The following is a 22,822-nucleotide window of genomic DNA, read 5'->3' as shown; positions in this document are numbered from 1 at the left end:
CAAGGATTGATCGATACCAACTTCAAACTTCTAAGAACCTCTAAGTTTAAGAGCATTTAATATTAACACACATCCAAGGGAAACTGTATTGACATGATGCCTCATTTACCGCCAATTAAATAACTGGAGAGGAGAGCTGGATGTGTGTTTTTTAATGTTGCTTTTTATGCAGTCTCATAACTCACAACACAACACAAGCTCAGCTGGTTTTGTCATTAAAGGAAAGCCCACTCTGCTGAAAACATCTGAAAACAATAATGTGACATCTACTTTTTGGATTTCAACTTCATTAGCATCAAACTGAGATAACTGAAACTGAACACAAATGCATTAGAACACACAAATGCATTATAAAGGTGCTAGGAAATTGGCTATAGCTCAATTTGAGAGCAATCCTGATGAAGGTCAGTGAATACATCCTGCCCTATATCCAGAAGGTATAGATCAAGTTTTGTTCACGTACAATGAAGGGGTGGCAAATAGAAGTATTCTCAGTGTACAGTTATTAAAGCGCTGCAGTGATAATGCAGTATTTAGTCGTACTCCTTCAAAAGAATTTAACTAACCAAAGTGACTTTGCACAGCTTTGTGAAGACTAAAACCTGCTCATTGTTGCTTGCAGCTTTGACTTTGGGTTATTAGAACTGCTTAGTTCAGCTGGCCACAAAACAGCCAGAAGCTGGAATCACTACTTGCAGCTGTATTTTTTATTTTTTTTTGGCTTATTTGTATACCGAAACAATTAAGAGATTAAGTTTTGTCTCTGACTGGCTTACTCTTTACAACCCACTCTTTCTCAATTTATCTAGCCTTTTCCTAGACTAGTGAGGAAGCAGGAGACAATAATATTATGCAATAATAATAAGAAGAATAACTAGACAAATTCCCCTCGGCGGGAAATTTGGAGAGTGATACAGTGCGCAAACGCCGGACCGTGTGCGTGGCTATTAGCACGGCAAGCCGATATCAAAAGTCAAACCCGTTCATTGGACCCAATTTCAGCATCGGCGACAATGCTAAGCTGACATTAGCATGTCAAAAAACACATTGAGAAGGTCTCAAACATCACTAGAATGCCTTTACCAATCATTTTAACGTATGTTAGCATGTTAGCATTAGCATGCTAACATTAGCATGTCAAATAACACATTAAAAATATCTGAACCATCATTAGAATGCCTTTAACAATCATTTTAGCCTAAGTTAGCATATTAGCATTAGCATGCTAAAATTAGCATGTTAGCACAACAACCGGACATCAATAGTCAAACCTCCACGCACCAACAAGTTCATAGGAACTCATGTTAGCATTAGCATGTTAGCATTGTGGCTAATGCTAACAGGCCAACAACACTCATTACATCACTAACATATACAACTCACCAGTAGTAGGCTTGGCTGTGGCTGGTTAGCATGACACTACAAAGCTTAATGAAGAGCTGATCATTTGACTGCACTGCACAGCTACAGCTGAAGCTACGTGTGTGTGGGAGAGGCACTGAGGCTCAGGGGCTGCCATGGCAACTTGAGATCAGGCCACCCGTGGGTCTGAGAGAGTCTGAGAAACGTCTGAATTTGGCCTCTGCGCACCCCTCGAACAGATGCTTCTCACGCGAAGACCGAAACTCCGAATTGGCGAAATTTCTTCACCATCAGAGTCACAAGGCTTTGCTCTACAAGCTGATCACTTCGCTGGGCTCAAAAATGCAGATTTTACAGCGAGTTAAAAAACGGCTGGTTTCTGTCTCTCCTGTTTTTCATTTGTATTGGACCTTATGGGTGAGATCAGAGGCGCTCTCCTCACTCAGAGGCTGAGAACTCAAAAACCGTATGTCCTATCGCTTAGCCAGGCACATCATGAGAATCAGCGCAAGCAGCACTACAACTGTGGAAATTTTCACGTGCGTAGAGTGAAATTTTTGCTTTGGAGGAGCGTGGAAAGAAAAAGTTTCAGACAATTTTCAGAGCTTCTCTCCACTCTGGCAGTTAATCCCCCCCACTCTAGCGCGAACATTCCATGCAATACACACCCATCATAAACTCACAATTTCTCCCAAAACGCTCATGGTCATTGAACGGCGACTGCTCAAAAACTATACGACCTATCAAAACGAGAATTACTACATCAATAGACGAGACTTGTGTCTATGTTTTAAAGTTGGAATGGCATCTCTAGGCAAAAGTATGCCGGAGCAGTAGTCCGTTAAAAAAGGGGAGATTTTTTCACATTTTTCGGCTCGTCCTATTCATTTCCTATGGGATTTTTCGTGCGTTTTTCACGTAGAAAAAAATAATAGCAGACCGAGTCCGATCGAGCCACACGTTTTGATATATAATTCGCCTGGATGCTCGCTATCGTTTTTGACTAGTAGCGAACCGAAAAAAGTACGGAAGAGGAATAATAATTTTAAGAAGAAGAAGAAGAAACACGCAGAAGAACAATAGTGGTTCAGGGCAAAAGCACTGTATCACTAATAATAACACAAATCTTCCTTCAGGGTTAGGGTTAAGGATAAGTTTAACGTGGAGTTAAAATGTCAGGAAGGTTCATGAGTTCCTAAAATGGATGACACTTCACACAGTGTACTCAACAGCTCAGTTGTATGGAAGTGAGAAAGTAAGCAGTGTTTGAACTTTTCTCTCAGCTCTCCTTTTTCACTCTTCATACAACTATTTGTCACTTTTTATGTGAACAGCTGAAGTCAACACAGAATGTCCTCTAGCAGAGACTGTCTGAAAATGTGCTGTGTTACCTCCACAGTTAAGCAATATCACATCTCCCCCTTCACTATGATGATTGATGTTTCACTCCACATTTTCACTCCAGTATACCGGCGTGCACGTTATTCTTGAAATCACCATCGAAACGTGGCAGTGCAATATCAAATTTCACTCACGTTAACAGATAAACTGAAAGATGTTGTTGATACGTGACCCTCGCATTGATGTATTTGTACAGAGAAATGATTGTGCTCCTCTGTGGTAACTTGAACCATTGTTGATGAGGACTCAATGCCTTGTAGGCAGCCTGGTGTTGTCTGCTTTTGATTTGATGCTCATACAGTTGTGTGTTTATAGGCTGTTTTGCTGTTTGACCTATTCGTGTTTTATTGGTGTCAATAAAGTAGGATATAGTACATTTGCACATCAGTGCAGAGTAAGTTATAATGTGCCCTGCTATTACTCTGTACTAACAGAGGAAAAATAAGAACAATCCCAGGTTTCTCTTCAACACTGAAGCCAGGCTGACAGAGAGCCATAATTCTTTTGAACCATATATTCCTTTAGCTCTGAACAGTAATAACTTCACGAGCTTCTTTAATGATAAAATCTTACTATTAGAGACAGAATTCATCAGCCATCAACAGGTACTGATTTATTTTAAAACACAGAAACCATAGAAACTGTTATTAAAGTCGCAGTTTTAGACTTTTTTTCAACTGTCGACCTTCACCAACTAATTTCAGTCATTTTAGCATCAAAATCATCAACCTGTATTCTAGACCCCATCGCAAGTAAGCTGCTTAAAGAAGTTTCACCTTTAATTTTCTCTTCCTAATTAGACATTAGACAATCTGTCTGTATCAACAGGCTTTGACCATGGTATCCTATTGCAGAAACTGGAACACTTTATTGGCATTAAGGGAACTGCGCTAAGATGGTTTCACAGTCAGTTTGTACACATTAATGACGACCCCTCTGTGCTCACTAAAGTCAGCTATGGAGTCCCACAGGGTTTTGTGCTTGGTCCAATTCTATTCACCTTATATGCTTCACCACCTGACCAATGGTGATGACAAAAGGAACTGGTCCCCGGGCACTGGTCGGCTGGTAGCCCACCGCTCCTGGTTTGCCGCGGAGGAAGGACTGACCAGGATGGGTTAAAGGCGGAGAAAAAATTTCACATATGCATGGTGTGTGTAGTTTCCCCTCTCTAACTTCGCATGTTGTGTTAAATTGTGACTAATAAAGGGATTTCTTTCTTTCTTTCCTTTAGGAAACATTATCAAGCACACAATAAAGCGGAGAAATAATTTCACAAGCACGGCGTGTGCATGTCTGCATGCAACATTGTTGTGATGTAATAAATAAAGTGCGTCTCTTCTCTTCTCTTCTCTCTTCTTCTTCTCTTCTTCAGGACAAAAAGACCTGGATGACCCTAAACAGGCCCTTAACACCTTAGAAACTCACTTTCTCATGACATAGCAGTTATGGATGGCATTGCGCTGGCCACGATAAGGAATCTGGGAGTTATCTTTGACCAGGACATGTCCTTTCACTCCCATGTAAAACAAATTTCAAGGACTGGCTTTTTCACCCAGTCCATGCATTCGTAACTTCCAGTTTGGATTATTGCAATTCTTTACTATCAGACTGCCCAAATTCATTGCTGAATATTCTCCAGTTGCTCTAGAACGCTGCAGCACGTGTTCTGACAAAAACGAGGAAGAGAGATCATATTTCTCCAATACTAGCCACTCTGCACTGGCTCCCTGTAAAGTTTAGAATAGAGTTTAAAATTCTCCCCCTTACCAACAAAGCCTTAAATGATCAGGCACCATCTGGGGCTCATTTTCGACTCCGCCGCTGGCGCGGCGCAAAGTCAGGTCCGCTGCGCCGATGGGGCGTGGTGGCACAGACTTTGGTATTTTCGTGAGCTGCGCCGCCGGCACATCTCCTCCTCCTTCTCATTTCAGTCCCACCCAGCGGCGCAACTCAGAAAGAGGGAGGGGACAAGGCGTGGAGTGGGTTTGGCACAGCCGAGTCAAATCTTCACCAATCACAGCAGCTCCTCGCCTCACCTTTAAGAACGCAGCTGGCGAGGCGCATGACAAGGAGACTGACGTCACTCATGTCTCCTGACATCCCTTTGTATTACTTTGCACAACCTTTTGTATATACTGTTTAATTTTTCTCAGTATATATATATATGTATATATTGTTTTATATTGTGTTCTATATTTTGTGGTATATTTTGTTTATATATTTATATTTTCAATATAAATATTTTGTTTTTATATTTGCTTTTTATATATATAGTTCTCTTTCTTTTCTTTCTTCTCTAATTTTATTCTAATTCTATTCTTGTAAGGAGCACTGCAACAAAAACAATTTCCCCTCGGAGATAAATAAAGAATTTCTGATTCTGATTCTGATTCCTCCTCCTTGAACTGCCACCTTATCGTGGTGGAGGAGTTTGAGTACCTGAATGATCCTAGAGGCTATGTTGTCCGGGGCTTAATGTCCCTGGTAGGGTCTCCCAAGGCAAACAGGTTCTAGGTGACGGGTCAGACTAAGAGCAGTTCAAAAAGCCCCTATGAAAGAAATCAAATCAAGGAAGCGTACGTCGCCTGGATTGGCGTCACCGGGGCCCCGCCCTGGAGCCAGGCCCGGGGTTGGGGCTCGCAGGCGAGCGCCTGGTGGCCGAGTCTTTGCCCACGGGACCTGGCCGGGCACAGCCCGAAGGAGCGACGTGGGCCCGCCTTCCCGTAGGCCCACCACCCGCAGGAAGGATCAGAAGGGGCTGGTGCTATGTGGAGTGGGTAGCAGTCGTGGGCGGGGGCCCCGACGACCCAAACCCTGGACAACGACTCTGGCTATGGGGACATGGAATGTCACCTCACTGTGGGGGAAAGAGCCTGAGCTAGTGCGGGAGGTTGAGCGGTACCGGCTAGAGATAGTCGGGCTCACCTCCACGCACAGTCTGGGCTCTGGAACCCAACTCCTTGAGAGAGGCTGGACTCTCTTCTACTCTGGAGTTGCCCGCGGTGAGAGGCGGCGAGCTGGTGTGGGCTTGCTTATAGCCCCCCAGCTCAGCCGCCATGTGTTGGAGTTCTCCCCGCTGAGCGAGAGGGTCGCTTCCCTGCGCCTTCGGGTTGGGGATAGGTCTCTCACTATTGTTTCGGCCTACGGGCCGAACAGTAGCGTAGAGTACCCGGCCTTCTTGGAGTCCCTGGGAGGGGTACTGGAAAGTGCCCCTCCCAGGGAACTCCATTGTTCTGCTGGGAGACTTCAATGCTCACGTGGGCAGCGACAGTGACACCTGGAGGGGAGTGATTGGGAGGAACAGCCTCCCCGATCTGAACCCGAGTGGTATTCTGTTCTGTGCTAGTCACAGTTTGTCCATAATGAACACCATGTTCAAGCATAAGGGTGTCCATCAGTGCACGTGGCACCAGGACACCCTTATGCTTGAACATGGTGTTTTAGGCCGGAGGTCAATGATCAACTTTGTAGTCGTATCATCTGACCTTCGGTGGTATGTCTTGGACACTCGGGTAAAGAGAGGGGCTGAGCTGTCAACTGATCACCATCTGGTGGCAAGTTGGATTCGCTGGCAGGGGAAGGAGCGGGACAGACTTGGCAGACCCAAACGTACCGTGAGGGTCTGTTGGGAACGTCTGGCGGAACCCGCTGTCAGAGAAGTTTTCAACTCCCACCTCCGGGAGAGCTTCAACCAGATCCCGAGGGAGGTTGGAGACATTGAGTCCGAATGGACCATGTTCTCCACTTCCATTGTTGATGCAGCCGTCCGTAGCTGTGGCCGTAAAGTCGGCGGTGCCTGTCGTGGCAGCAACCCCAAACCTGGTGGTGGACACCGGAAGTAAGGGATGCTGTCAAGCTGAAGAAGGAGTCCTATCGGGCCTGGTTGGCTCATGGGACTCCTGGGGCAGCTGATGGGTACCGGCAGGCCAAGCGTGCGGCAGCTCGGGCGGTTGTAGAAGCAAAAACTTGGGTCTGGGAGGAGTTCGGGGAGGCCATGGAGGAGGACTACCAGTCGGCCTCGAGGAAATTCTGGCAAACCGTTTGGTGCCTCAGGAGGGGGAAGCAGCTTTCTGTCAACACTGTTTACAGTGGAGGTGGGGAGCTGTTGACCTCGACTGGGGATATTGTCGGACGGTGGAAGGAATACTTCGAGGATCTCCTCAATCCCTCTGTCATGTCACTGGGGACTTGGAGGTCGATTCATTCATCACCGGGGCTGAAGTCACTGAGGCAGTTCGCAAGCTCCTCGGTGGCAAAGTGCCGGGGGTGGATGAGATCCGCCCTGAGTACCTGAAGTCTCTGGATGTTGTAGGACTGTCTTGGTTGACACGCCTCTGCAGCATCGCGTGGCAGACGGGGACAGTGCCTCTGGACTGGCAGACTGGGGTGGTGGTCCCTCTTTTTAAAAAGGGGGACCGGAGAGTGTGTTCCAACTATCGGGGGATCACACTCCTCAGCCTCCCTGGTAAAGTCTATTCCAGGGTACTGAAGAGGAGAATCCGGCCGATAGTCGAACCCCGGATTCAAGAGGAACAATGCGGTTTTCGTCCTGGCCGTGGAACACTGGACCAGCTCTATACCCTCCACAGGGTGCTTGAGGGTTCATGGGAGTTTGCCCAACCAGTCCACATGTGTTTCGTGGACTTGGAGAAGGCATTCGACCGTGTCCCTCGCGTCATTCTGTGGGAGGTGCTCCAGGAGTATGGGGTTGGAGGCCCTCTGTTGAGGGCTGTACAGTCCCTGTACAACCAGAGCAGGAGCTTGGTCCGGTCCTGTTCCCGGTGCATGTTGGACTCCGGCAGGGCTGCCACCGGTTTGTCACCGGTTCTGTTCATCATTTTTATGGACAGGATTTCTAGGCGCAGCCAGGGGCCGGAGGGGGTTCGGTTCGGGGGCCGGCAGATTTCGTCTCTGCTTTTCGCGGATGATGTTGTCTTGTTGGCTACCTCGAGCCAGGACCTTCAGCATGCGCTGGGGCGGTTCGCAGCCGAGTGTGAAGCAGCTGGGATGAGAGTCAGCACCTCCAAGTCTGAGGCCATGGTTCTCGACCAGAAAAAGGTGGCTTGCTCCCTTCAGGTTGGGGGAGAGTTCCTGCCTCAAGTGGAGGAGTTTAAGTATCTTGGGATCCTGTTCACGAGTGAGGGAAGGATGGAACGTGAGATTGACAGGCGGATCGGTGCAGGGCTGCAGTAATGCGGTCGCTGTATCAGTCTGTCGTGGTAAAGAAGGAGCTGAGCCGAAAGGCGAAGCTCTCGATTTACCGGTCAATCTACGTTCCTACCCTCACCTATGGTCATGAACTTTGGGTCATGACCGAAAGAACGACGTCCCGGATACAAGCGGCTGAAATGAGTTTCCTCCGCAGGGTGGCGGGGCGCTCCCTTAGAGATAGGGTGAGGAGCTCTGTCACCCGGGGGGAGCTCAGAGTAGAGTCGCTGCTCCTCCGCATCGAGAGGAGTCAGCTGAGGTGGCTCGGGCATCTCTATCGGATGCCCCCTGGACGCCTCCCTAGGGAGGTGTTCCAGGCATGTCCCACCGGGAGGAGGCCCCGGGGAAGACCCAGGACACGCTGGGGTGACTATGTCACTTGGCTGGCCTGGGAACGCCTCAGGATCCCCCCGGAAGAGCTGGAGGAAGTGTCCGGGGAGAGGGAAGTCTGGGCGTCCCTGCTCAGACTGCTCCCCCCGCAACCCGGCCCCGGATAAGTGGAAGACAATGGATGGATGGATGGATTCTGATGTCTAAATATGAGGTCCTTAGATGGTAAATCCTCTGCCTCCTCTTCATCCTCCTCAAAGCAATGATGTACTCCATTGTTGCAGATAACGTTAAGCATTACAATGATAACATTTGTATTTGGAATGAAATGTCGTGGGTAATAGCGGACAATGATCATCACTTACTTACTTTTTCATGTGTCTGTCTCTCTCTGTCTCTCGAGTGCTCTGAGATAGATGCAGTATATATGCTCTGTAGGATGCCACGGCTGTTTCTGGTTAGCACAGAGACGTTAACCGATTAGTTCACATCCCTGTTTCACCTGTGTACATTCGGTCAGGGTGAGTGACCATTACACGTGCCGAACGCGCTTGTATGTGCTGACTCAGACAGTTACACTGAATCGTCGCTGTTGCTAATTATTGATCGCAGTGTGCGTTCGATGACTGACCGAGCACTGCTGAAAACACCGTTAAAACCACGCTGCCGTCTTGTTGACGGTGTGATATATGGCGTCATCACCTTTTCAGTGGATAGCTGTTATTACCTAGCAGCCACACATCCAGAGAGGTGTCCCCCTGAAAGACTGTAGGGATGCTAGAATTCGCTGGATGAACGAGTCATGTGCCGACCTGGGGAAAGTGGAATACACATTCGTCACTAGGCAATTTGAGTCACAGATCACCAGACATCCCTGTTTCACCTGTGTACATTCAGTCAGGTTGAGTGACCATTACGCGTGCCAAACGCGCTTTCGATGTGGTCAGATGAGATACGGATCAAAATATATAAATTTAGGTCTGACTGTATGTGCTGACTCAGATAGTTGCATTGAATCGCGGCTGTTGCTAATAATTGATCGCAGTGAAATGCCAGACACTGTGGAAACCTGCCTGTGAGGTATTGGTGACGTGACAACTCCGTTGGTTTACAAAAATCCTGGCGCACAGAGTTGACCAGGTCTGAGGTGGCGAGCTTTCAGCGCACTTTTACGCCGCTGGCGCAGACCAAAATGGTTGAAAATTCCAATGCGCAGGCTCATTATGCCGACACCTCCCCCCTACTGCGCCACAACGCCCATCCTGGCGCACCTCTGTACGCCTCGGTCTACCAAAATACCAAATGCGCCGTGCGCCTGCCTGCGCCACTCAAAAATACCACTGCGCCGGTGGCGGAGTTGAAAATAGAGCCCCTTATCTTAAAGAACTCATAGTATCTTATTACCCCACTCAAACACTGTGTCTCCAGAAAGTCTCAAAAAGCAGAACAGGAGCCAGAGCCTTTAGCCATCAAGCTCCTCTCCTGTGGAACCATCTTCCAGTCTTTGTCCAGGAGGCAGACACTGTCTCTACATTTAAGAGTAGGCTTAAAACTTTCCTTTTTGATAAATCTTATAGTTAAGGCTGGCTCAGGCTTGTCCTGGACCAGCCCCTAGTTATGCTGCTATAGCATTAGACTGGGTCAGGGGACCTCCAAAGATACACCGAGCTCCTCTGTCCTTCTCTCCCTCTCCATTTGCACGCTTTCATGTCCTACCACGGCGTGTTACAGATGCAGCAGCCTCGAAATTCCCCTCCAAACCAGAGGCCATCCAGCTCCCAGCCGGCTGCCAGCCAGCTAACAGTCCCCCCCTCCTCTTGGGGGTGTGCCCAGAATCCACTATAAACACGGCTCTTCATTCAATTGCAGGGCGTCACCAGGAGATGGCGTGTCCCTCACAGGAACACATCTCAAGGGCAAAGATTTTTACTCCACTACATTCATCTGCTTTAGTAGGCTTATTTGTAGTTAGGCAGTCACAGTTACTCAACTATTTTACGTTGATTATTTAAATCAACTCAGAAAAATATTTCTCGCACAAAGTCTTAAAAAAGTCATAAATGTGTGTTTCCATCAGCCTGTTTTAATGCATATTAAAATACAATATACTGTATGAATTTTTTTGTGATTGTTGCAATCAAAAAAAAACAAACTCATGTAAAAAAGTTGTATATAATCACTTCCTATATGATAATAACCATACTTCACATTACAGAACCAGTCGAAAAGATTCAGTTCAAAAAAAACAAACAAACAAAAAAAACAGTTTTAACTTGAGAATGAGAAGCATCAGCTCAAAATTACGAAATCATGTGGCGGAGATTTGGCGCAGTTGGTAGAGCTTCCGCCCCATGTATGAAGTTCTCTGCAGCGGCTACGGGTTCAATTCCGGCTTTCAGCTCTTTGCTGCATATTATCTTCTTCTTCTTCTTCTTCAAAAAAGTTACAAAATCATTCCTGAGTCATAAAAGTGAAGTAGCTTTACAAAACAGCCTGTAACTCCAAGAATAAACAGGCTCCATCTGTTCACATAGAGTTTGCTTTTGATAATTATCAACAAAAATGATGACCTAATTTTACTTTACATGCGCTGGAACAGAGACAGAGCTGCAGGAACAGAGACAGAGCTGCAGGAGCAGAGCGCGTCATCTGGAGATTCCAGGGCTGCCTATGTTTTCCACAACAGGCGCACGGCTCTCGGCAAAAATAGACCAGGAAGCGGCCAGTAGACAGTCATATTAGTATTGGTTGAATATGCGCTAATTTTTGCGATCGCAAGATTTCCTGGTCGGACTGATAATATAAATTTTGATGCATGAGGGAAGTGGGAAAGTTGGCTTATCCATAAATGTAATTAAGTGTAATGGAAACATTTAGTGAAGTCTATAAAGTAGCCAGCGACACAATATTAATATCTGTGGCACAAATTGATTTTTAATTACTGGAGGTACACGCTCCCCTCAGCCCTCCACCTATTTTACTGGCCATAGCTAGTCTGTGGGACAGTGGGGGCTGGGAGCCTGTTTGGCTGGCGACCATCCATTGAGTTAGAACAAAGGATACACTGTAATGCAAATTATGACTTTTCAGCCAACAACGCGGCCGGCTCGACACTACACATGCCTGACAGTGTGACAGACAGGAGAACATCATGACGCCCGTGGTGATGATGCGCGATGTGTCAGTGAAACTACAGGTTTACTCAGATCTGAAATGTGCCAGGAGTTAATCGCTTCAAATGCACAAATGCAGTGAAGTTCACAAACCACCAACAGTTTATAGAATAGGATGGACTGTCTATCAGTGGCCATTAGAGCAGCTCTCTAATAATTAAAATAGATGTCACACTGTGCGGAAGAGCTTAATAAGTTAACAAGAGATTTGGCCACGACAGCTGAAACAATGAAACAATTGGATTTATACTTTATCCAAAATCGGGGTGAAATATTGCATGCCACGGATTAGATAGATACAGAAATCATCATCTGAGAAATACTCATGATACTGATTTCACTGTTTATTGGCCGTTTTCATGTGTGTGTGTTAACTGATTGGCCAATAAAAACAAGTAGATTGGCCCATCTACATCGGCCCATTGGCCCTTTATGCCCCACAACATTGTTTTTTTTCGTTGGTCTGATTGGCCCATTAGGATTATTCAGGATTGAATGTAGGTGTCCGGCGGGGGATGAGGTTTGCTGGCTGCGGAGGGAGAGTTGATGTTGTAGTAAGAACCTGTCTGCCTGGTCTAACATGATGAAGTCATGTTGAACATTTCCGTTTCCCAAAAAAACATTTATTTGAGGTGCAACAGCACAATATATCAAACACGCGTGCACAACGCCTGACGTAAAAAATGCATTCTTGGTGTGCTTCTGAGTACTATGTTTACCCGCGACTTTTTTCAGTTCAGTGATAATTAACTACAGTATATTAAGCCTATGATGTTGAACATCGCAGTGCGCAGTGCGAGCCGTCTGCGGCGCTCCGCAGCCGCCTGTGAAGGCGAACGAAATCTGGAACCTTTCAGCTCAATGACATGACTTTGAAAGCACCAAGTGTCTTGTTTTAACGAATTTCGTTAGATTAAAATATGTAGAACTGTAAAATATCACTTCCATGAGGCTGCTCAGTCAGACATTAACAGATCACAGGCTGAAATTGGCATTTCATCCTCCCGTCCCTCCCTCTTCAGCGCACTGTAAATGATTTCTGTCCAGTAATATACTGTACACACACATACAGGACTCTGCGTATTGCTGGTCACCGCATCAAATAGCGACCCGCAAATCTAAAATGCGCTACAAACAGGAAACCCACCAACTGAAAAGCAGAGTGGCTCCGAGAATCAGGCAGAGTATTAAACATTTAACTGTTTAGCAGTTCAGAATGCTAGAAAAACGCGACGCACAACTTCTGTTATTCATGATTAATTTTCTGGGCACAAATCACTCGGCACGCGGAGATGCGCTGGGAACCTCTCCAAAGAGATGTGGAGGAAAAGGCAGGATGGGCAGATGAGCAAATCCAAGAAGTTTGTGAACGAGCACTACAATAATGTGGATGATTAAGCATAATTATATTTAAAAAAAACTGCACAGGGTGCTCTACTAGACAAGCAGTTTTTCTTACAGCAGTGGAGGCTAGGTGCAGATCTAATGAACGACTCAGCAAAGCTGACACGGTAATAATGACTGCTCCTCCTGGTGGACTGATCGAGCGAGTGCAGGTAGTTTCCGCAAATGGAGTTTAGGGGCGTTACGAGTTGGCCCCGCGTCGATGACGTCATTGCGGGGGATCTCATTACAGTCACGAACCCGCCTACTGCAGAGCAGGGACCGGTCACGGACCCGCCAGGGCCCCAGCATGACATTAGGGGAATTTCGAGGCCGCTACATCTGTACTAACTTAGCTCCTTCCCCGGAGTGTCTGTGCTTGAGTGTCGCGCAGGTTCCCATGGACAGTGGCTGAATGTGGATTGCGGATTACAGTTACGTCTCCTGCCTTGGCCCTGCCTGACATCCACTGCAACTGCTACTACTGTAATTACACTCACTCACTCACTCACTCACTCACTCACTCACTCACTCACTCACTCACTCACTCACTCACTCACTCACTCACTCACTCACTCACTCTCTCTCACACCCAAGCAGTCGAGGCAGATGGCTGCCCACCCAGAGCCTGGTTCTGCCTGAGGTTTCTGCCTTTTAAACGGACGTTTTTCCTCGCCACTGTCGCCAAGTGCTTGCTCATGAGGGAATTGTTGGGCCTCTGTAGATAAAAGAGCTCAGCCTGTACCTGCTCTATATGAAAAGTGTCCTGAGACAACATCTGTTGTGATTTGGCGCTATACAAATAAAACTCAATTGAACTGAATTGAACTAATTTGAATGCTGGTCAAGCATGACCTGGCCAGTTACCCAAGATTCCACTGGCGCTTCTCTGTGACATTGCATCTGCAACACGTTTTGGTTCCCTCCTCCAAACAGCTGCAAACTCCATCGGCCATATTTCAATGGCAGTGTTTTGCCTGCCTGATTTGTTGACTTGCTCAGATTTTGCTGATTTGGTCATTTGTCCTTGATATTTGTGATTCTGCTATGGGTAAGTAGGCTTTGTAGTTAAATGGCTTCCTTTTTTTTTGGTCTGTTTTAATTGTGTTTTCTGTTGATGTATGCACGGGGTGTTTTATTTCAAAAATTTACTGGATTCTCTACATCGTTCCTGTGTCTGACTTCCTCTGTGATCAGTTTTGTCAGACATGTTGTGGATGAGATGCAGACGTTATGCACCCAGAGGAATTTAGGTGTTACTCTCACATGCATACGCATTTCAATAGAGAGTATCAGACAGAGGCATCCTGCTATATACTGCACTTTGGAAATGACAAATGTAGTGTGACAATGTACATAACATCTAATTTATAAAAGTAGAAACAATAAATAACAGAGAACTCTTACCTGAGGTGTGCCTTGTTCCTGACATTTCTGGATGAAAGTAGAGGTTAACAATTATGAAATGGCCCATGTGAATAAAGACTTGGTGAATAACATTTACATCCTGGTTGGCAATATGTATAATATAACCCATTTACACCAGGCAATAATATGCTCCCAGATTATGAGTCATCTGTTTGTGCTTAACCACATATAAATCCACATGTGAAGGCACCCAAAACAAACCTGAGTGTTAAGTGCAAACATCAAGCAACATACACAGTCTAAGTTGATAATTGTTTCAGTCATTTTTGACCAAAAATGCTGAGCACACTAGCTTGCTGTCCTTAGTTTCATCATGTAAATGTAATTTCTTTGGTTTTGGACTGTTAGTCAGGCAAAACAAGACGTTTGATTAAGCTACTTTTAATTATACCAGGCACTCCGACACTTTATAAAGTAAATGATTAACAGAGACAATAATCAAAGTACTGATGGATAATGATGGACAAAACCACAATTAGTTGCAGCCCTTATTCTAGAGTTTTGAAAAGTCTGAATGATATAATTTCTTTAATTTGCTATTCCACAAAAAGACATAATATCAACATTTTCAATAAGGTTGTGACCTATATATTTTCTGAATGGGAGATTTAAAAAAAAAAAATCAACTCATTACTGCTCCTTGCTGATAAACTGTGTAATAGGGACAATCTTTCTAAATCATGTTAGACTTAGACTTCCTTTATTGTCATTGCACAAAAAAACACAGCAGTGAGATTTTGGCAACGAAATGTCGTTGCTTGGCTTCCGGTTTACAACAGAGATGGAATTGTGGGGCAGTTTAAAAATTAAAAATCTAGTTTATATAACTAAAAAAGAAAACAAGAGTTAAATAATAATGAGTGCAATAGAGAATAAATAGATAAACAGAATGTAAACAACAGAATAAATAGTGCAAAACAGAATAACCAGTATTATAAACACATCTTTGGCATTTCAATACTGGCACTTAATTATCATGCAACAGAAACACTAATACTTGTATATTTGTGATCAGCTAAACCTAAAAACCCCCACAAAAATCAGCATTTCCAGTATTTGTCACTTCTATTATTTTTTTTTTTTTACTACAGGCAGAAAAATGCAAGTACATCTTCATTTGACAGCTTAAGTCACAATCTAGAAACCTAGTTAACGTCTCGACACAAGTTGTATATTAGAGCCAGACATAAACTTGTAGAAATTTGAGAATGAAAGTCCAGAGGTTACTTGTTTTGTTATATACTGTGTGTCCATGCAATTGGTGGAAGAGCACAACAAAAGGATCAGTTTTTCAGTACATATAAATAGTTACAAAAACACGGCCAGATTTATTTTAAGTGTTTTCATATCTAATTCTCTGCTATTGTGGAAAAGAAACTGGTTGTTGTAGTTGTCTGGAAATGAATTGTGTAACAAGACACAATCTGTCTTCAGTTATACAGCTATATATATGATTAATATGATACCAAAACAGCACTTATACAATATACATTCTTAGATTTTCATATGGCTTTTTGGAAATACATTTTCCCAGCATTTCTTCATGCACAACTGTGCCCAACAACAAGAAAAATGGATTTACACAATGAAAGGCAATGAAATTGCACTATACCTCTATTCAAGTATATCATTAGATCCTTACTTTCATCTCAAGAACAAGCTAGATGTGTGATTATATCCTTTTACAGCACGCTTGATTTATTCAGGCCTACCTGCACAACTTTGCTGTGCACGACGGTCCCGATGGTGCCAGCACAGAGTCTTGGACCAAGCCCTTTAAAGAGACCCACTTTGCCATCAATCTTGATGATGTGTTTTGCTGAAACATTCACACAATACAAGGCAGCACAAGTTATAAAATAGATGCCATAATAGAAACCATAATCATGCCATTCAAAATATTTAAGCACACAATCAACTTAAAGCAACATTATGCAACTATTTTAGCTTAAAATAACTTAAATCACTCTGACGGTGCCTCTTTAATCCCCACTCTATGCACCAAATGCTTGTTCTTGCACTACATAATCTGGATTGAGTGGGTACATTCTCCTGTGAAAAGTACATGACACTGCTGCTACATCACTCACATTTACTTTATTACATCTCACCACCAACTATCACTGATTTTGGTGAAACTGGATCATATCTTATGGACAAAATGTTTTCCGTTTTCCCTCTGAGGTCCTCCAGCTGTTCTGACACAACTCTCTGTGATTTACGGAGTTTCCCAGTGGACATATAGCTTTATTTGTTGCTTAAGTACTGCATTTTCTTAAATACTGACTGTGGAATTTATTTACTGCAACTGCAGATGGCAACAGGTCTTTATTCAGGTTTATATCATGGGCAGGCCTTTATATCTTATTCCCTTTTTGAAAAGTATAATTGGTTATATTATACTATGAAGCCTTGTTTTGACCCACCATCATTTGCCCTGTTAAAATTAATGGATTATGTTGTAAATACAAATTTAACCCTTCCTGTATCCATTTCAAATTAAAAGCCCTCTTGCATGGAAAGAAATCATTTTTTCACGAGGCTGTCATTGTGAAACATTTACAGCAACATGTTGTGGAACGGTGAATTGAATTGCACTACACATGTCTTTAAGAAGATCTACACATTACAAAATTAGCAAATAAAATAATGTCCTATACTGTGTTGTTGAATTACTTCTTTGTATTAGCTTGAACTACATTTTCAATCAATGAAAGTGATGTGTGAAAAGTTTCCAATTAGTGCCAGTCCACATGTCCGAGAATATTTCAATGTCCCAGACAAACAAGAGAAATGCCAGTCAAATATTAGCTGATTATGGACCCTGTTTTCTTTGTATATGTACATATACATGTTTTTGTGTAACTAACGGGGACACAACCTTTAAAGTCTTTCCAGTATTTAGTGAAAGCGCTGCAACTGGCAGCAATAAAACAGGCTACAATGTAATCCCTCTAGGCATTTGCGAATACATTTGGGAATACATTTGTCAATGTATGTCCACTAAAAGTGTTTATTTTAGCCACTGACAGGCTCAGATTCTTATTCTAAGTGTCTGACAATATTATGGAAAGGATCCCTACAGTGAAACCGTTTTGTAAAAGTGTAAGATTGGTTTTGTTTAACCAGAAACAGTTGTTATATCATTCTTGCCAAAGCCACCAGACTCCACAGAAACAGTACTTTTATCATTGTAAAACACACTTTGTTGAAATGCAACAAAACAAAATAAAACTCACCAAAACCTTCTTGGTTAATCTTTTCATTGTCCCAACAATCATCACTAACGTCACATAATAAACTCTTAATTCACCGAATCAGGAGAGGATCAAGAGAGAGGGCGAGCAGGCATCAGAGAATCAGCAAAAACAGTATGTAGAGCAAGAATATTTTCACACCAAACTCAGGAACTATTGTCATCGGACATTGTGACTATATTTGCATATATCATGCAGTCCATTCAGTGCAGTCACTGTGGTGGTGCTGAGTTTTTCCACACAATTATTGATTTTCACAGTTGACTGTGGATTTTTTTTTTTCTACAATTCAAATATAAATTAAAATTTTGAATATTTGTTGCCAGTCCTAGTAAGTGCATAGTAAAGTTTTCAGTAAACTGACAAAGTTGCCTATCCTTCCTAGTTACAATGCTTTCATCAAAAACAGTGTACTTCACAGAACAGAATTTGTCAAATCAGAACCACTAATGGGTGAGACATCTGTGCCAGAATGTATATCTCTCCTATGGAAATTAGGAATTAGACAATAAAAGATGATTTATGAGCAAAATCATAATGGCCGTGAATGTGTTTTGGCAAGCACTGGCTAAGTTTTAAGTTGGGTGTACCACCTGATTTGATTTAAAAAAAATTAAACAATTTGTCAAGATATTGAAAAAGCTAAATTGTGGTGGCACGGTTTAGAAACTATAGTCCTATTGAAGGAAAATCAGAGGTGGCATCTGACAGCCCTCTGCATAAAGTTCAAATTCTGGAAAAAGAAACCAACTCAAGCAGCTTTTGGACATGTACCTCATTTAGTAAATGTATTGCCAATTGTACAAGTTGTTCTCATGTTTGAATAAACCCGACAAGTCACTTTTTATTAAAGTCAAGGTCCAACCTGGCAAACCCAGACCTCATTACATTTCCACAACACTGCCAACACATTATAAGTCAGAGTTGTTAGATTAAAGTAAAAGCTACAGCAGCACAAGGTTAAATACCCATAACGAGAAATTAAAAGTATATCTCTTTCTGCCTTGTTAAGGAGCACTGTAATCAATATCACTGATTCCATTTCTGAAAAGGGCTTCATCCGAAGAGTCAGACTCACCATAAGCGAACAGTCCAGGAAGCTGGTACACTTGTCTGCCGAAAAGGTTCCTGCCCAGAGTGGGAGGCAGGGGTTCATGTCCTACCTAATGGTACACAAAACAACCATAGCAAAGTGATAAGTAATATGCACCTTAACTGCTCTGTGAATGCACTTTCATTATGTCTGAGAAGCTAAAACTGAGACTTTCTCAAACTTTCTGGTTTCTTTTGATGCATTTAATGAACATGTTGCCCTTTTTGCCTCAAGATTTTGCTGACGTTGTCAGTTACGATACACATTTTAGTCTTCATGTGATGTAAATGTTCCTGTGTGGGCGCGAAATCTGTCTTTACAACAACTTTGATTTTAAAGCAGCAAGAAGAAGGCTAAATGCCAACGATAACGTTAGCTTTAGCAAGTTAGCAACCACTAGTGCTAGCTTAAAAGCTATCTTAGTGGGCCAAAGGGCACCGGTCAGTGAATAACACAGGCTCACGAATACTGTGGGTCAATAATAGTAATAAATATAGTATTCAAGATACACGACAATAGTGAGCGAGCATCATCATCTGTGGTATAAACAGCATGTTAACGCCAAGAAATGTTAAGATGCTCGTCCCCGGGCGCTTCCTCTCACATATGTCAACAAAACTATTGTGCGTTAATCTTCTACGACTGGAAAATACACTAAAATAAAGCAACACAGTGTGTAACGGTAACATCAGACAACTGCACAGAGCTGGTCGGCTTACTGCTATCAGGCTGTTATGTCTATAGCAATTCAATGTATTGCAACTACATACGTAGTAGCTTGTTTGAAAACTTAAGGTTAAGTGTGTGGGAATATCGTTAGGTCACGTGGTTTGCTCTGTATATATAAAATTAAGAAAGCAACTCTACGTATGCATACAGCATAATTTTTAAGAATTGGCTCACGCACCTCGCTTTCACCCATTACGGAGTATTTTGGAAACAGAAGGTCAAAGGGACAACAGACTGACCAATAATGTGGCTGATATTTTTTTCGTAATGTTTAATGGTATGTGTATGAGTTTCTTGCTGAATCTGAGTCCATTATAGTTAGTCTAGGTACAGCACATTCATTTACTCATAAGTGATGCAACGTTAAACTGCACTATCTTCCATTGAGCTTGACAGTTTCTCCTCCAGGCTACAACCTAGTACAGTTACTTTATAAAGCGAGCAAACCGTGAATAAAGAAGCTCCTGGAGCAGTAACGTCTTCCCAGCGTCTGCAAAAACACTTCCCCTCTTACCTGGATCAGGACTTTGATGTACATCAGAGGGTGGGAGAGGACAGTAAGCCCTGAACCCAGCAATACTTGGCCACACGTGTCCGCCATTTTTGGAGAGACAGGGGAGACAGGAAGTTCTTCTCTTTGGTCTTGCGTCATTAGAGCCGATAGCGTCTATATTTTATGTCGTTATATTGGTACCGCCATCTAGTGTTTACAGACGGCATGGACAAAATCAAAACACAAAATCAGTGCAACATAAAAGTGCAATTAAAGACTATTTTATTTAGTTTTATGATTGTCGTAAAGAGACACAACACATATTAAAATAAAAACAATATGCCTCGAACACTACATTGTTCATAGAATTTTGCCCAAAATTACAGACTAACTACCAAAAGGTACCAAAAACTTTTGCTAATTAGCACGATATGTGAATGTAACTTCCCATGAATATACTGTGTTTGACTGAATTATTTAATAAAGACTTTCCTATGTTACACTCGTAAAACAAGACATCTGATGGGGTATTTTATAGTTTATAAAGGAAGCCAGAAAGAGAAGTAGACACCGAGAGACAGCTGTCTCTCCAGGAGTTAGGGACATTTATAGAGTGAACCAAATTCTGCTCCTCATTGTTAGAAAATAAAGTCTGATGGAATGTTAACTTTACATATGTTTAGTAATTTGTATGTGTTGCATCGATAATATTCATGCATTGCCTTGTAATTTCTTTAACTTTATTTGATGATAAAAATTCCCCAGGAAAAATACATTAGGAGGACTGTTTTTATCATCAGTAACTACTTTCTGTATGTATTATTAAGGTTTCATCTTGAATAGATTCTATTTCTAATTGTGAGGCTTGGTATGATAGAGGTGTAAAAGAGAGGTCCCTTTCAGTAAGTGAATGAATTCAGGAGGTTTTGTTTTATTATCATTTTCTAATATCTTTCTGAGATGCCATTATATTGATTGGTGGTTTCTTTAAAAATTGAAAGTTCATTTTAGGTAATATATAAATCCTAAATAAACTCAATCCCTTTTTTTCAAATTATTGGTATGATTTAGAGTTGCCCGCTCTGCCTGTTGATAATCCAGCCTTGTTACCAGCTGGATACAACTGTTTTTTTTTTCTGAGAAATGCACTCCCCTACATGTTATCCCAGTTTTTATTCATTCTGTTTAGTTCAGTTGATGATGTGTGTGATTAAGAGGAATACATTATAGAAGCAGTTGCTGCTGATGTACATTTAATTCAAGTCACTCTAAGCTCCTCTCAATATTTAGTCTATAATTCAATGACACTGTAGTGTCATGGATACACTTGACATGATGCAAGAAAAGCAAACGGCTACTTGTTATGAATAAATAAACAATTGAACGAATATGCCTTGATAACGAAGACATGATGAAAGAGTAAATAAATGCTGTTTTTCATTAAGAGTAACTTTATTGTTTGCTCAGTGACTGTTGGGGTCTGCAGCATCTGGTGTTCAGTGAGCATCGGAAAACAATCTTCCTTTGGACCTTTGATCTGAACAGCCTTCTTCTGTAACAACAGCACAGAGGTGGATCAGGTAAGATATGACTATAATAGTAGAGTGCTGAATACAAAATGCAGACAGGCAGTGTGTACAGGTGCTGGTCATAAAATTAGAATATCATGGAAAAGTTGATTTTTTTCAGTAATTCAATTCAAAAAGTGAAACTTGTATAATGTATACATTCATTTCACACAGATCGACATATTTCAAGTATTTACTTCTTTTAATATTGATGATTATATCTGACAACTAATGAAAACCACCAATTGAGTATCTCAGAAAATTAGAATATTGTGGAAAAGGTCAATATTGAAGATATCTGGTGCCACACTCTAATCAGCTAATTAACTCAAAACACCTGCAAAGGCCTTTAAATGGTCTCTCAGTCTAGTTCTGTAAGCTACACAATCATGGGGAAGACTGCTGACCTGACAGTTGTCCAAAAGACGATCATTGACACCTTGCACAAGGAGGGCAAGTCCCAAAAGGTCATTGCTAAAGAGGCTGGATGTTCACAGAGCTCTGTGTCCAAGCACATTAGTAGAAAGGCAAAGGGAAGGAAAAGATGTGGTAGAAAAAAGTGTACAAGCAATGGGGATGACCGCACCCTGGAGAGGATAGTGAGACAAAACCCATTCAAAACTGCGGGGGAGATTCACAAAGAGTGGACTGCAGCTGGAGTCAGTGCTTCAAGAACCACCACTCACAGACGTATGCAAGACATGGGTTTCAGCTGTCGCATTCCTTGTGTCAAGCCACTCTTGAACAAGAGACAGCGTCAGAAGCGTCTCACCTGGGCTAAAGACAAAAAGGACTGGACTGCTGCTGAGTGGTCCAAAGTCATGTTCTCGGATGAAAGTAAATTTTACATGTCCTTTGGTAATCAAGGTCCCAGAGTCTGGAGGAAGAGAGGAGAGGCACAGAATCCACGTTACCTGAGGTCGAGTGTCAAGTTTCCACAGTCAGTGATGGTTTGGGGTGCCATGTGGTGTTGGTGTTGGTCCACTGTGTTTCCTTAGGTCCAAGGTCAATGCAGCTGTCTATCAGGAAGTTTTGGAGCACTTGCTTCCTGCTGCTGACCAACTTTATGGAGATGCAGATTTCATTTTTCAACAGGACTTGGCACCTGCTCACAGTGCCAAAGCTACCAGTACCTGGTTTAAGGACCATGGTATCCCTGTTCTTGATTGGCCAGCAAACTCCCCTGACCTTAACCCCATAGAAAATCTATGGGGTATTGTGAAGAGGAAGATGCGAGATGCCAGACTCAACAACGCAGAAGAGCTGAAGGCCACCATCAAAGCAACCTGGGCTCTCATAACACCTGAGCAGTGCCACAGCCTGATCGACTCCATGCCACGCCGCACTGCTGCAGTAATTCAGGTAAAAGGAGTCCCAACTAAGTATTGAGTGCT

The 22,822-nt window shown here is 43.0% G+C and overlaps 1 protein-coding gene across 1 annotated transcript in view; it reads right to left on the bottom strand.

Moving 5' to 3' along the window:
• Positions 1-20,019, bottom strand: part of mtch2 (mitochondrial carrier homolog 2) — a 35,646-nt gene extending 15,627 nt beyond the window's left edge. Inside the window, exons 1-4 of the mRNA XM_070964543.1 lie at positions 19,882-20,019; positions 18,624-18,708; positions 16,001-16,107; positions 14,268-14,294 (exon numbers count right to left, since the gene is read on the bottom strand). Of these exons, the coding sequence (XP_070820644.1) occupies positions 14,268-14,294; positions 16,001-16,107; positions 18,624-18,708; positions 19,882-20,019 (357 nt within the window). The remainder of the gene's footprint in view (positions 1-14,267; positions 14,295-16,000; positions 16,108-18,623; positions 18,709-19,881) is intronic.
• Between the last annotated feature and the right edge of the window lie 2,803 nt (positions 20,020-22,822).

Source organism: Chaetodon trifascialis, chromosome 1 (assembly GCF_039877785.1).
Source record: "Chaetodon trifascialis isolate fChaTrf1 chromosome 1, fChaTrf1.hap1, whole genome shotgun sequence".
NCBI lineage: Eukaryota > Metazoa > Chordata > Actinopteri > Chaetodontiformes > Chaetodontidae > Chaetodon > Chaetodon trifascialis.
This window is presented reverse-complemented; position numbering and strand designations above follow the sequence as displayed.